Source organism: Heptranchias perlo, chromosome 10, assembly GCF_035084215.1.
Source record: "Heptranchias perlo isolate sHepPer1 chromosome 10, sHepPer1.hap1, whole genome shotgun sequence".
NCBI classification, from domain to species: domain Eukaryota; kingdom Metazoa; phylum Chordata; class Chondrichthyes; order Hexanchiformes; family Hexanchidae; genus Heptranchias; species Heptranchias perlo.
Genome location: NC_090334.1, coordinates 37160617 through 37176050, shown reverse-complemented (window position 1 = coordinate 37176050; position 15434 = coordinate 37160617). Strand labels below are relative to the sequence as shown.

Here is a 15434-nt window from a genome sequence, read left to right as displayed (position 1 = left end):
CAGGGCAACATTTGGCTAAAGAAAGGGGATGAGTGGGGAAAAATCTGCAAGGCTTCAGGAAAGATAGAGAACAGTGTAATAAGCTAAGTAGCAGATGCGTTTGACTATTTTCCATTGTGTTTCTGAACCCAAGCCTTGAGGCACCCCAATCGTCACTTCCCCCACCCTGATGTAATTCCTCTAACAAATATCTGTAGTTTTCTACCCATCAGCCTATTTTTTAATCCATAACCAATATTTACCCTGAATCACCTCACATTTGATCTTAACAAATAGCCTTTTGTGGAGAACTTTGCCAAATGCCTTTTGAAAGTCTAGGTGGATTACGTTGTAGGATTTACCAGTCCATTTGGAATGTTACTTCCTCAAAATAGTCAAGGTCATTGGTCTGGCAGGATCTTCTCCTTCTGAATCATAGGAACAGGAGTAGGCCATTTAGCCCTTTGAGCCTGTTCCGTCATTCAATGAGATCATGGCTCATCTGTGACCTAACTCCATATACCCGCCGTAGCCACATATCTCTTTATACTTTTAGGTTAACAAAAAGTAATCAATCTCAGAGCCAGCATCAATTGCCATTTATTACCCTTTGCATGTAGAAGTGTTTCCTAACTTCACTCCTGAAAGTCCTGGCTCCAATTTTTAGACTATGTCCCCCAGTCCTAGACTCCCCCAACCAGCAGAAATAGTTTCTCTCTATCTACCCTATCCCTTAATATCTTGAAAACTTCGATCAAATCACCCCGTAATCTTCTAAATTCCAGGGAAAACAACCCTACTTTGTGTCATCTCTCCTCGTAACTTAACCGTTGGAGTCCAGGTATCATTCTAGTAAATCTATGCTACACTCCCTCCAAGGCCAATATCCTTCCTAAGGTGCGGTGCCCAGAACTGAACACAATACTCCAGGTGTGGTCTAACCAGGGCATTGTATAGCTGTAACATAACTTCTACACCCTTGTATTCTAGATATAAAGGCCAACATTACATTAGCCTTTTTGATTATTTTTCGGTACCTGTCCATGATATTTTAATGATCTGTGTACACGAATCCCTAAGTCTCTTTGGACGTCCACTGTTTTGAACTTTTCACCACTTAGAAAGTACTCTGATTTATCCTTTTTAGGTCCAAAGTGGATGACGTTACACTTGCCTACACTGAAATCCATTTGCCACAATTTTGTTCATTCACTTAATCTATTAATATCTCTCTAATTTTATGCTTCCATCTACACTGCTTACAGTGCTGCCTATCTTTGTGTCATCAGCAAACTTGGATATGTGACTCTCTATCCAGTCATCTAAGTCATTAGTAAATAGTGAATAGTTGAGGCCCCAACACAGATCCCTGTGGAACTCCACTAGTCACATCCTGCCAATTTGAGTACCTGCCCATTATCCCTACTCTGTCTCCTGCCGCTCAGCCAATTTCCTAACCAGGTCAATAATTTGCCCTCAATTCCATAAGCTACAACTTTAGCTAACAGTCTCTTATGAGGGACTTTATCGAATGCCTTCTGGAAGTCCATGTAAACAACATCCATAGACGTTCCTTTGTCCACAATGACTGCTATTTAATAAGCTATTAGTGTACAGACCATCTTCAAGTTTACACCGGATAATAAACTCCATTAATTTACACAGGAGTGAAGCAAGATAATGGTTCTGTATTTGCCTGTGTATGATTTTTGAATATGGACACATTAGCCTGTTACAAATCTACTGACATTTCCCTAGTGTCCAGTGACTTCCTCAAAATGATAGTTAGCGACTCATAAATTTCCTCCTCAGTCTAGTTCATCAAGGAGCAGTGGAGAGAGCACAGCGAGAGCGGGGAGGGGATATAAAGCGCAGCGGCCCGGGTATAAAGGAGCAGCAGAGAGACAGCGGAGAGAGCGCACAGCGAGAGTGGTGGGGATATAAAGCGCAGCGGCCCGGGGCCCGAGTATAAAAGAGCAGTGGAGAGCACAATGAGAGTGGCGGGGATATAAAGCACGGCGGCAGCGGAGACCCAGGTGTAAAGCAGCAGCGGAGAGAGCACATCGAGAGCAGCGGGGATATTAAGCGCTGTGGAGGTGGCAGCGGAGACCCGGGTATAAAGGAGCAGCGGAGAGAGAGAGTGCACAAAAAATAATCAAGGAGTGACATCACAGGACAGCAGGTAAGTATTACCTTTATTTGTTCTCTAAGCTAGGGCAGTGGTTTAAACCAAGAGCTGGGAAACTATAACTATTATTTTATTAAATTAATAACTTAAACTAAGTGTCTGCAGCTCGAGGAACTTCGGCTCAGAGTTGTTGAGCTGGATTCCGAACTGCAGACATTGCGATGTATCAGGGAGGGGGGTGGGTGGAGTTACCTGGACACTTCGATCCAGGAGGCAGTCACACCCCTTAGGTTAGGTAGTAGTTTAGATTTGGTCAGTGCTTAGGGACAGGAGGATGTGACTGCAAGTCAGGCAGGTATGGGGGCCCAGATGCAGTGATGGCAGAGCCTCAGTCTTTGACCTTGTCCAACAGGTACGAGGTACTTGCTACCTGTATAGATGAGAACAAAGACTGCAGGGAGGGTGGGCAAACTGACCACTGAACCGTGGCACAAGAGGCCATTCAAGTTGGGGGGGAGGGGGGGAAATAAAAAGAAATATGGTAATGGTAGGGGATAGTATAGTCAGGGGGATAGATACTGTTCTCTGCAGCTGCGACCGGGAGTCCCAAAGGCTGCGTTGCCTGTCTGGTGCAGCTGAAGAACTTGGAGCATGAGGGGGAGGATCCAGTTGTCGTGGTCCACAGAGGAACCAACGACATAGGTAGAAGCAGGAATGAGGCTCTGCTGAGGGAGTTTGAGGAGGGTCCAAATTAATAAGCAGAACCTCAAAAGATAATAATCTCTGGATTACTACCTGAGCCATGCACAAATTGGCATTGGGTCAAACAGATCAGAGAGCTAAATGCGTGGCTCAAAGAGTGATGTGGGGGATAGGGATTTCGATTCATGGGGCACTGGCACCAATACTGGGGAAAGAGGGAGCTGTTCCGTTGGGACGGGATCCAGTGTCCTGGCGAATCGAATAACTAGGGCGGTAGATAGGGCTTTAAACTAAAAAAAGGGGGGGGGGTGGAGGATTCAGGTGAGGGGAAATTTATAAATCTAAAAGAGAAAAGTCAAGGCCACTGAGTTGTGTAGCGATTTGGGTAAAGATAAGCAGAGTGTGACAGGAAGGGACAGAGAGTTTAACGGTAATAGTGCATCCGTGAATAAGATCAAAGGGGGAAAATAGAAAAAAGTTAAAATTAAAGGCTCTTTATCTGAATGCATGAAGCATTCGTAAGATAGACAAATTAATGGCACAAATAGAGATAAATGGGTTTGATCTAGGAGCCATTACTGAGACATGGTTGCAAGGTGGCCAAGGTTGGGAACTAAATATTCCAGGGCACTTGACTTTTAGAAAAGAGAGACAAAAATGGAAAGGAGGGGGGTGGGGGGGGGAAGTCGGTGGGAGCCCTAATAATAAAGGATGACATATGGACAATAGTGGGAAAGGATCTTGGCTCGGAAAATCAGGAAGTAGAATCAGTATGGGTGGAAAGAAGAACAAGGGGCAGAAAACATTGGTGGGAGTCGTACATAGGCCCCCTAACAGTAGTTATACTGTTGGACAGAGTATTAGTCAAGAAATAATAGGAGCTTGTAACAAAGGTAATGCAATAATCGTGGGGGACTTTAATCTTCATATAGACTGGGCAAATCAAATTGGCAAAAGTAGTTTGGAGGACGAGTTCCTGGAATGCATCTGAGAAAGTTTCCTAGAACAATACATCATGGAACCAACCAGGGAACAGGCTATTTTAGATCTGGTCTTGTGTAATGAGACAGGGTTGATTAGTAATCTCATAGTGAGGGATCCTCTGGGGAAGAGTAATCACAATGTGATGAATTTCACATTGAGTTTGAGAGTGACGTACTTAAGTCCGAAACTAGAGTCTTAAACTTAAAGCCAATTACACAGGTATGAGGGGCGAGTTGGCTAAGGTAGATTGGGAAATTAGATTAAAAGATACGACGGTAGATGAGCAATGGCGAACATTTAAAGAAATATTTCATAATTCTCAACGAATATACATTCCATTGAGAAATAAAAGCTCCATGGGAAAAGTGATCCATTCGTTAATGATAGTATTAGATTAAAAGAGGCTTATAATGTTGCCAAGAGTAGTCGAAAGCCTGAGGATTGGGAGAGTTTTAGAAACCAGCAAAGGATGACCAAAAAACTGATAGAGGGAGAAAATAGAATTAGAGAGTAAACTAGCAAGAAATATAAAAACAGATTATACAGATTTTAAAGTATATAAAAAGGAAGAGAGTAGCCTTAGAGGCTGAGACAGGAGAAATTATAATGGGGAAAAAAGAAATGGTAGAGACGTTAAACAAATATTTTGTATCTGTCTTCACAATAGAAGACACAAAAAACATACCAGAAATAGTGGGGAACCAAGGGTCTAATGAGAGTGAGGAACTTAAAGTAACTAGTATTAGTAAAGAGTATTGGAGAAATTAATGGGACTAAAAGCCAACAAATCCCCTGGACCTGATTTAGAATCCTAGGATGTAGGCAAAGAGGTGGCTGCAGAGATAATGGATGCATTGGTTGTGATCTTCCAAAATTCCCTCGATTCCAGAACAGTCCCAGTGGACTGGAAGGTAGAAAATGTAACACCACTATTCAAGAAAGGAGGGAGAGAGAAAACAGGGAACTACAGGCCAGTTAGCCTGACATCAATCAAGAAAATGCTGGAATCCATTATTAAGGACATGGTAACAGGGCACTTAGAAAATCATAATCTGATCAGGCAGAGTCAACATGGTTTTATGAAAGGGAAATCGTGTCTGACAAATCTGAGTTTTTTTGAGGATGTAATTAGCAGGGTAGATAAAGGGGAACCAGTGGATGGAGTATATTTGGATTTTCAAAAGGCATTTGATAACGTGCCACACAAAAGGTTGTTACACAAGATAAGGGCTTATGGGGTTGGGGGTAATACATTAGCACGGATAGAGGATTGGTTAACAGACAGAAAACAGAGTAGGAATAAACGGGGCATTTTCAGGCTGGCAAGCTGTAACTAGTGGGGTGCTGCAAGGATCAGTGCTGGGGGCTCAGCTATTTACAATCTATATTAATGACTTAGATGAAGGGACTGAGTGTAATGTATCCAAGTTTGCTGATGATATAAAGCTAGGTGGAAAAGCAAGCTGTGAGGAGGAGACAAAGAGTCTGCAAAGGGATATAGACAGGTTAAGTGAATGGGCATGTAGGTGTCAGATGGAGTATAACGTGGGGAAACGTGAGGTTATTCACTTTGGTAGGAAGAATAGAAAAACAGAATATTTTTTAAATGGTGAGAAACTATTAAATGTTGGTGTTAAGAGGGATTTGGGTGTCCTTGTACAAGAAGCACAGAATGTTAACATGCAGGTACAGCAAGCAATTAGGAAGGGAAATGGTATGTTGGCCTTTACTGCAAAGGGGTTGGAGTACAAGAGTAAGGAAGTCTTGCTGCAATTGTACAGGTGTGGTGTAACCAAAGCCCTGGAGTAATGTGTACAGTTTTGATCTCCTTACCTAGGGAAGGATATAGTTGCCTTAGAAGCGGTACAATGAAGGTTCACTAGATTGATTCCTGGGATGAGAGGGTTGTCCTATGAGGAGAGATTGAGTAGGATGGGCCTATATTCTCTGGCGTTTAGAAGAATGAGAGGTGATCTCATCGAAACATAAGATTCTGAGAGGGCTTGACAGGGTAGATGCTGAGACGCTGTTTCCCCCTGGCTGGAGAGTCTAGAACTAGGGGGCATTGTCTCAGGATAAGGGGTCAGCCATTTAGGACTGAGATGAGGAGAAATTTCTTCACTCAGAGGGTTGTGAATTTTGGAATTCTCTACCCCAGATGGCTGTAGATGCTCAGTCATTGAGTATATTCAAGACTGAGAGAGATATATTTTTGGACTCTAAGGGAATCAAGGGATATGGGGATTGGCAGGAAAATGGAGTTGAGGTTGAAGATCAGCCATGATCTTACTGAATGGTGAGCAGGCTCGAGGGACTGGATGGCCTACTCCTGCTCCTATTTCTTATGTTCAGCACTCTGGGATAACTACTATGTATCCCATATGATTTATTTGTTTTGAGCCCTTTGAGTTTGTTTAGGACTTACATCTCATTGTTATTGAAATTATTAATTTTGTGTGCATTATCTGTGTGGGGAGGCCATGTTGCTTATGTTTTTCCTTGTGAAGACTTGAAGAAAAAAAATCGATCAGAATATTTTAAAAGCTGTTTTCCTCTGTTTTGAAGCCATTTGGATTTGTTATGGTTCGCACCTCGTCTTTGACCACCCTCTTATTGTTTAAGCAGTGAAAGAGATTTTTACTGTTAGATTTTGTATCTGCTGCTATATGTTTTTTCTGGTCTCTCTGACCCTCTGATCACCCCATTAACATGTTAATGTATGTTCTTATAGTCATTCCAATGAATCCCATTCCCTTTATCCCTGCAGGATTTGTAGAGGTAATTTTTGCTGTTTATTTCTCATTTGCTTATTAATCCATATAGTCTGAGCTTGCTGGTTCTAGGTATGTATTTATCCTGCATGCTCAAAATTGAGTCTTCTATAACTACAGCGTTACCGTCAATGTTTTGTTCCTTTTGAGCAATTACTGTACAATAAATATAGTTCAGCATTCTATTTGTTCTGATGATTACTACTCGACAGTGACTGATCATGTTGAGCCTCTAGATATCTTTCAACTGCAGCCGTAGCTATTTCAACACAATTTGTGAAATAATTGTATTACCCATTCTTTCTTCCTATATGCAATACTTCACATTTGCACATATGAAATCTCATCCTCCTTTGTTCCACCAGTCACATATTTTGTCTGATTCACCTCAGGCTCCCTGGTCAGATTTAACTGGCCCTCCCAGTTTGGTTTTTAAAGTTTGACCAGTTTGATCATTAACATAAATTAGAAAGAGTTCAACTTCCAACACCAATCTTTGGAGCACTCAGTCAGTATTTCCCCTTACTCTGATATAACTCCCAACAGGTATTCTCACTACTTCCTATCCTTCAGCCAATTTCTTATCCCTTCCCACACATATCAATTTCATACAAAATTTGGAACTTGTTGCATGCTGAGGTTGCACACTCAGGCTGGCATTTCTAAGTACAACATACTTGGTATGAGTGAAGTGACATTATTTTAAAGTTGCTTCATTCATTTGGATTTGGTGTTCCTTTCATCCACCCACCATTTCCACTGTAATTTGCTCCTCCAGTTCCCCTCATTCACCCAATTAACATAGCCTCTCTTACATTGGTTTCCAATATTACCTTCTTCCTAATTTCCTTAAAAAAATGGTTTTCAACTCATTAAACCATTTTGATTAAAGCTTAATCTTATTTTCCCCACTCCAGTAAAAAAATTTTTAAAAAGTCTTAATTTGTTTAATTCATCTTTCTCTTCAGCTTAAAATGAGGTCTCTGGAAATCCAATGCCTTACATTTAATAAGCCTTACTACACTTTAGCACAGGTCAAATCTTCAATTATGATGATTATTGGTATTTCCCAGCATCTCAAGTTTATTAATAAATACTGGCTGAAGTACGACCTCTTTTCTGGTAATTTTTAATGATGATGCATCTAAAAGCTGTCTCATATTAGCTCCATGTATTTACCCTTCTCTTTTGAAAGATCATCACTATCATTTCACTCAGCTTTTGGGCAATCTGAATCACAATATGTATCTATTTGTTCTTCAATGATTTTCTTATTTGTTCAAAAACTTCACGTTAGTTGATTACTTTACCCTGGTCGTCTATGATAATTCCAGTTGTTAAGTTCTTCACCTCGTTGTCATGGGTTTTCACCCAAACCCCAATCCTTCCTTTACTTGAAGTTATATTAACACTCAGGTACACTACTGTAAATCTAATGGAAAAGAAATTATGGCTTCACTGAAAAAAAGAAAAAGTACTATGAATTGATGAAAAAATTAAAAATGTATGAAGAAAATGAATGTTAGAATAATTGAAGTTTGTAGAATGAACAAAAAAATATAGCAGGTCTCTTCCTTGCAGCATGGAAATAGGTGGGGTATGATGCACAGCAGAATAAAAATTACCACTTACTAAATATAGCAGATCAGGTCTGACTCAGCGTGAAGCCTCAGAATTACACAACAGTATTGCATTAGACAGTTTATAAAAGACTGAAAGGAGCGAGAGAGGGAGAGAGAAAGGAAGGAATGAGTTGAAGTAAGAGGAACAAGATAGGTTAAAAGGGAGATTAAGAAGAAAAATCTAGTTTCTTGATTTATTTCATTTGTAAGCAGTCAAATCAAACAACCAAAAACGAGGTGGTATGGACTAGCTTGTAGCACTAGCTTGTAGCACACCCTGTGTATTACAGCATACATAATCTTAAAGTCTGCTCCACTTGGTTTGTTATATTCAAGAATTTCAGGGCACCAGGGACAAAATTACAAATTTAAAACAAGTTAGCTATTTCAAACTACTAAAGATGTTAGAAAAGGCTCACTAATAGCTCAGCAGTTATACGTAAACTCTGATGAGGTACCACGGCATACTTGAGCAACAAAATCCCTGGTGTGTGCTAAATCAGCAAATTTTAGGGCAGGGATGGGGAACTAAAATTAGCATCAGTGTCTCTAAAACAGGGACAGGGGAAAGAAAAATAAAGTTGAAAGGACTTCCATTCCTGATTTCTACCTCTTGATGACTGTTGGAAAGAATGAATGAGTGGATGTTGGGCAAGAATAGATTGGTCTTTGGAATGATAACCCCAACAGTTGAATAGATTCCTGCTACTCACTGTCCAGGCTCACACATTACGAACTGCTACTTGGCTAACGTACCAGCGGGTTGCCAGTGTACATGGAAATGTAGTCCAATATAAGTCACTGCCTTCAAGAGAGGAGGAAAGAAAATGAAGTAGAGAAAAAAGGGAAGTCAAATATTGAGACTATTGTTATTTTTTTTTCCCTCAGTTATTTTTGAAGCTGGTTAAATTATAAAATACTCCATAACAGCATCTAGGGTGGAAGGTAGGAGGGGAAGGAAAATGATTTTAAGTTTAATTAATGTATATCTTTTAAAGAACAGCTGTAGATAATTCTCTAATGGCTTCACTATCCGTTGACATTTCTGATCCTTCTGTTGGTATTGGTAATCACTTAGCCTGTTTTAAGCCAACACATGTTTGCTTATTTTCTCATCCTGCATGATAATAGGTCAACCCTTTTAAACGGCTCTGTCAAACTGATGTGCCACACAGAGTTTACATCTACAAGAAAACAAAACCAAAAAAGAAACTATAAAAGAAGAATAATCTAGATAAGAAAAACAAACTGTGGTTTCAAGCTAGGTTTCTTCTTTGAAGTTTTCATTAAAAAGTCCCAAAACAACTGGAAACATTTACAAAGTCATCTTAGTTAGAAGTACTGCCTGTAGGACACCCCAGTTTCTGGCTACACATGATTAAATTCAGTACAATACATGACAGCACATGTATTTGTGGTATTATTTCATCAAACAAACCAACTTATGGAAGAGCAAGAATTGACATGGCTTTCACTGTGATTTTGTAAATCCTTGCCATCAGCTCCAATGTGATCATGTGGCAACATTGCAAAGACCAACTGTATTTTTTTTCTGCAAAGAACCAAATTATGTAAAATATGATTCTAAATGGAGGGGGAAAAAGAAATCAATTTATGAACTGATCGATGATATTTTGCATCAATATAAAGGATGGAGTGCTGGGTTATAAAATTAGGTTATAAAATTAGACTACATGTTAAATGATGTTTTGAGCATTTACTACTTCATATTTTGGTCATACTACTACCTAATAATCAAACAAAAATCTTCATAAATGTCCTCAATTGTGTCATGTTTATTTCCGTTCTGGCTGTTAGAGATTGTACATGTCTAAGGTTGTGGTAATCCACTGATGAAAGTATTTATAAAATGCATTAAATTTTACAAAAAGCAGTAGTAGTTTTTGGAATTTGTCAAAACAATCAGGATAGTTTGGTGTATAGTAATGAGACTGCATCTAGTTACAAATGGACCATAGTGTTTTAGATTTCCAGGGATAATTTTGGAATTCATTCAAAAAGACAGCATAAATGCAACAAACAAATTTATTTGGGTAAAAGTGTTGTTCTAACTTAAGACTTTTAAATCTTAAGCAGTTAGAAATGGGTTTAGTTTTCATGATGTTATTAATAACTTACTAGCAATTAGGCAACATAATGTTCATTAAACCAGTTCCAACATAAATATTTTACTTTTAAACTAATATTTTAGAATGACAAATCTTACATCTGCCTGTACCATTTTTTGTTAAAGTGAGGATGTAAAAGGTCTCAGGTGTGATTACTGTGTTTGGGTAAAACTATGATATATTCTTACTTGTGCACATTAATCATTTTGCAGTGATCATATGACCTTTATCTTATCTTCTGAGTGACCCATCATACTAGTATAAAGTGCAGGCAATTGGGACTAGCTTAGTGGTATAAACTGGGCGACATGGACATGTTGGGCCGAAGGGCCTGTTTCCATGTTGTAAACTTCTATGATTCTAAAGTATCTTTAGAAACCTTTAGAAATACAGCTTAGTTGCCTTTATTTTAAAAAGATGTGAATGAGGTATTTTCTTAAATTTTAGACTGTGACCAAGAATAGTAGTATGTACTAGAACTTCTCCAAAGGCCCTTCATCTGGTAAAAAGAAATGAGTTTCATACTTTTAAAGAAATACAAAGAATTTTGATTAACTTTGATTTTAATTTTTTGAATATTTATTGAAGCAGAGAATGCTATAAAAATCATTAGGAAAGTCTTGGAAGAATTACAATGTGTGGAAGCTAAATTAATATCAGAGATATGGTTATTAGCTCTGAGTGCTTCAGCAATCAGGTAATTTTAAATCTATTAATTAACATTTCCTGCACACCACCAGGTTCAGTAACTCCTCCAAGCCAGTTCTCAATAAAGTCATCAGCGTTCATTACTTTAAAAAAATAGAAAAATGCACAAGAAGGAAGCAAACAATTCTTTGTAATGTGTATGATTTAATTTTTTTTTTAAAAAAGAGCCAAAGATAGTTAAATACCCTCTTTAAACATTGTTATAGTTACAAACCTCATCTATGATTTTACTGCATTTAAAAACTTATTTTCTATATAGCGTACTTACTGCTGACATTAGTGCCAAACAGTACATTATATATGGATATATCAATGCAATTGCTTCTGGTTCATGCAAGAGGGAAACAAAAGAGCACAGAGGTGGTTATTTGTCCAAATTAGCCTGCATTGTTAAACAAATTTCAGTATTGAAAGGTTAGTATGACGTGCAGGCCTGGTTAGTAAACTCTTTAGTCAAAGAAAATACTTTAAACAAAACACTTGGGGAAATTTTCATTTAGTGTGAACATTCCTTTTAGTGTGAACAGAGCATCAGAAAGGTTTGCTTTAAACTGTTAAGTTTTTAGTGTTCTGGTAGGAAGTCACCTGAACATAAGCTCTCTCACTGAATCTTACCTTTTGATTTACAGAACTGATATTTTAATGATCTAAAGGGGAAAATAAAACAATAAAAATAATCACTTTGATACAAGGTAGATATGCACAGGATAGGAAGGTTTTGAGTTTGCCATTTCTATAAATATCAAAGTTGGTTGATAATACCATTTGATATCAATACCACCAGAAATCCAAGGCTATAAAACAAACCTATGAATGACAACAAAGATGTAACAACATTTTAATTCTCATCTGTTCCATTTCTGGAGAAAGTTTAAAAAAAGCTTGTTACACATTTTAGGAAATGCTATCAAGTAAATTTTTAAACTGATATTTTTTCTTTTTAAAAGACAGAGACAAATCTTACTCATTCAATTTAAAATAAAATGCAAAACAGAAAAGCCTTTTTCCTGAATGAGAAACCATAGGTTATTTGTAGGAATTCTGCAGAAAGAATACTTCCTCTTGCCTATTTTGGTGAACTCTGAAAATAGCCATACATTTTTAGATTTATATTAAAATTGCAATTTTTCTACAAAATCATAAAGTTGCATTGTAGTTACCAGTTAGTTCATCCAGACATTCTAGCTAATCAATACCATAATTAAAGTTAGGGAAAAACGTACAACAGATGTCATTTTTTTTTAAGACCAGAAATAAGTGCTTGTAATTAAAGTAACAATAATATTATTTAATGTTTAGAAATCAAATGCTACAAATCAAAAATATAGAACTGCAACTAGTATGAAACTGTTTTGGGAATTCACTTATTGTGAATTCAAACTCAGATAAAATATTTGCCATTACCTGAATCAGATGGTAAATGATGACAAGGGGCTGGACAGAAGACCTGGGCAGCAAAATCCTCAAAAGTGGTTGGTTCCTGATGGTGTTGCACAATTGTTTCCAGGTATCGAGCTCTTTCCTCATAGCTGACATTCGAGTTAAGTGTAAACAAACCAACTGAACTAACCAGCATACAAAAGTACCAAGTGGACAAATATTCATTTTAATCACTCATGACAACTAGAAAGTTGTGTTTCCACCATGTTTGGAAAAGTCCTGGCTTGGTACTTCAGAGTTTAGAATGGGAATTTCTAAGCCCACTGAGTAAGAGAATGCAAGAGAAAATCAGAATAACTGCTAGCTTCTCTCCAGCATTTTAAACAATAAAATGAAGCTGCAATGGTTACATGCAGGGGAAGCTCCCTCTACATTTTCCTGATAATGCACTTCAATCTCCACAGGAGGGAGGGTATACCCTTTCGCATTACCACTGACATATCTAGTTCTCATACTAACTGTTAGGGCCTCTCCAGTTCTCATACTAATAACTAATGACTCTGTAGGTAAGATTAAATAATGTTACTTAGTAATCAAATCCTGAATTATGGGCAGATTTATGCTGTGGATTCAGTAACTAGAATTAAATTAAGATTGCTCAAACTCATTTCACTTGAGGAAAACGGAGATCAAAAAGACTCACCAATCACAAATGCAACCCTCCAGTTGTTAAAAATAATGAAGCATGCTGGCTCAGAAAACAGAAATACAGGTCAATTAGCTTTTAATACAACTGTACATGCAACTCTAATTAGCATTACAATGAGCAGTTGACTTTGGTAAAAAGAGACAGTTAATGCCACATAATAAATACGGTCAACACATCAAAATGTTTTCTAACTTTGTATTAGTTGTATGAATATAAGTTATTAAATATGACATCTTGTACAATCCAGACTACAGTGAGAACATGCCTCAGCAGCTATGTTTACACTGAAATGGCTGTGGAGGATACCAGCTTTGAAGTAAAGCATCCTTATAGTGACAGTTTAATTGAAATAAAACAGGCAGGAACAGGTTAGTTTCCATTAAAATACACGAAGAAACATGCTCTTGCAGTGGGCTTAAGTTGTCATTTTTTTTCCAATTATAGACAAATGAATGGGCCAGAGAGACACAAAATATTTCTGCTACTTTTAATCAACAGCTGCGCAACAGACATCTAAATATGGAGCAGCGGGTAACAAAGTGCAATTATCAGAGGAAAATAAACGTGCTGACTACATGATTTGCAGTTTCAGTTTTCAAAAAGCTGATAAATAGCATCCCAGCACAATTTTTACATCTGTGCTGGTGAATCAATTTCTTCAAAGTTCTGTGGTACTGTTTTTATGTTTGGAACAAAAACATTTGTAAACATTCAGTAATGCTACAGGGCAGGGGGGGGGGGGGGGGGAAACAAAGATTTCTTGCAATGGTTTTATAAAAATGCAAGCTGCAACTTGCTGAGAATATGCAGTCATGCCAAAACTTGCATATATGAGCACAACGTATTTAATGTAAGGATCACGAGATTAAATCCAGTGATTGCATGAGCTACATTCAGGAGATAGCCATTTTGGAACAAGGATTTCTTTACTTTTTCTGAATACAAGCACCAATTACAAGATACTGAGAACACCAGCTCACAATTCTTAGTTTATTAGATCTCAGTTTCAATTGATACCATGATGATTTTGAAGTTTCAAATAAAAATACATGCAACATTCACAAATTAGAATTTATGGCTTGTACACAAGCAATTTATTAAAAAAGATTGGAGGATTAAACAGATTTAGTTTATAGTCTCTTATTTTTCTTCAGAACTGTGGTACAAAGTCAAGTTATTGGTTGTATTTACTATAAATTATTTCAGATTTATTTTGTGAAATCTGTGAACATTTCAAAAATTGGACATGGAAGTGGCATTACAGTGCCATTATGCTATCACTTTTGCACAAATATGAAACATTTCTGGATGTGTATTGCCATCTACATTGTAACTCAGGAGTCAAGTCCCTGTCCGACTCACAAGTGCACTGAAGCCAGAAGGTGCAAGACCATCTCTAGTAGCTTTGTGTGAAGTTACATTTAGAAAATATACAGGCAGTCTTACTGGAAGTTGTGGCATTTTATCAAACTTACTTCTAAAACAGTTCAGTTTCAACACTCCCGCTCATGCTTTAACATTAAAAAAATAACTGGCTGGGGAGTGCCCCACAAGATGTACTTGCACTCGTGCATAAACTCTTGTGTCACCAAGTTCAAGGTGTAGCCTGCAGTGTAATTCTAGTCTTATGGCTGTGCATTATTTCTATGCAGAAAATGATACCCTTTGTTTAATTATTTTGGGAGTGCAGTCACAATCACTATGGCTTCTGAACATGCTAACTTCTGACTTGCCACAAATGCTGTTCATATCTCAATACCACTGGTACCAAGGTTCAGATGGTTCCACAGTATCAGGTGGGGTCCAAAATTCCAGCACTGAACAATAAAACAGCCATCAGTGCAGTGCAGCTCATATTTAGCCTTCAAAATAATTTATTTTTAAAAGGAAGGAAGGAGAATCTATTTGGGAGAATTACTTTCACATCTGTAGTGGGTAATGCCAAGCCATAAACAAATAGGCCATCATCTAAGCTGTGGACTTTCCTCCTGTCCCTTCTATACACAAGACCACATTCTGGTATTGCAGCCCAGTTCTTTTGAGGAAGGCAGGAATTCAACAACTGTTTTTGCCTAACTGTGTCACATACATACAAGCTGCTTTTATATTGATCTTCATTAACCAGTTCCTATAACCCCAGGGCTCCTGCCCATAGCAGGCAAAATGGCCAATTTTTTTAGTCCTATTACCAAATCCAGTTTTCCTTTGGATCTTAATGCCTGCTGCTGGTCTTACTCTGGCGACTAAAAGTGCTGCACTGGTGGCAGAGCAATTTGGAAGCATTTCAAACCCCCTTGATGGTATTTAATCACTTAGGCATCA

The 15434-nt window shown here is 38.0% G+C and overlaps 1 protein-coding gene across 8 annotated transcripts in view; it reads right to left on the bottom strand.

Moving 5' to 3' along the window:
* ralgapa1 (Ral GTPase activating protein catalytic subunit alpha 1) overlaps nt 1-15434 on the bottom strand; it is a 227405-nt gene that overhangs the window by 16694 nt on the left and 195277 nt on the right. For 5 of the 8 annotated variants that reach the window (XM_067991491.1, XM_067991483.1, XM_067991488.1 and 2 more), the window contains one exon: nt 12428-12552. In XM_067991491.1, coding sequence (XP_067847592.1) covers nt 12428-12552 — 125 coding nt within the window. Of the gene's footprint in view, nt 1-10938; nt 11107-11638; nt 11671-12427; nt 12553-15434 lie in introns of those variants that run through there. The other 3 variants (XM_067991484.1, XM_067991487.1, XM_067991486.1) reach the window with 2 other exon arrangements.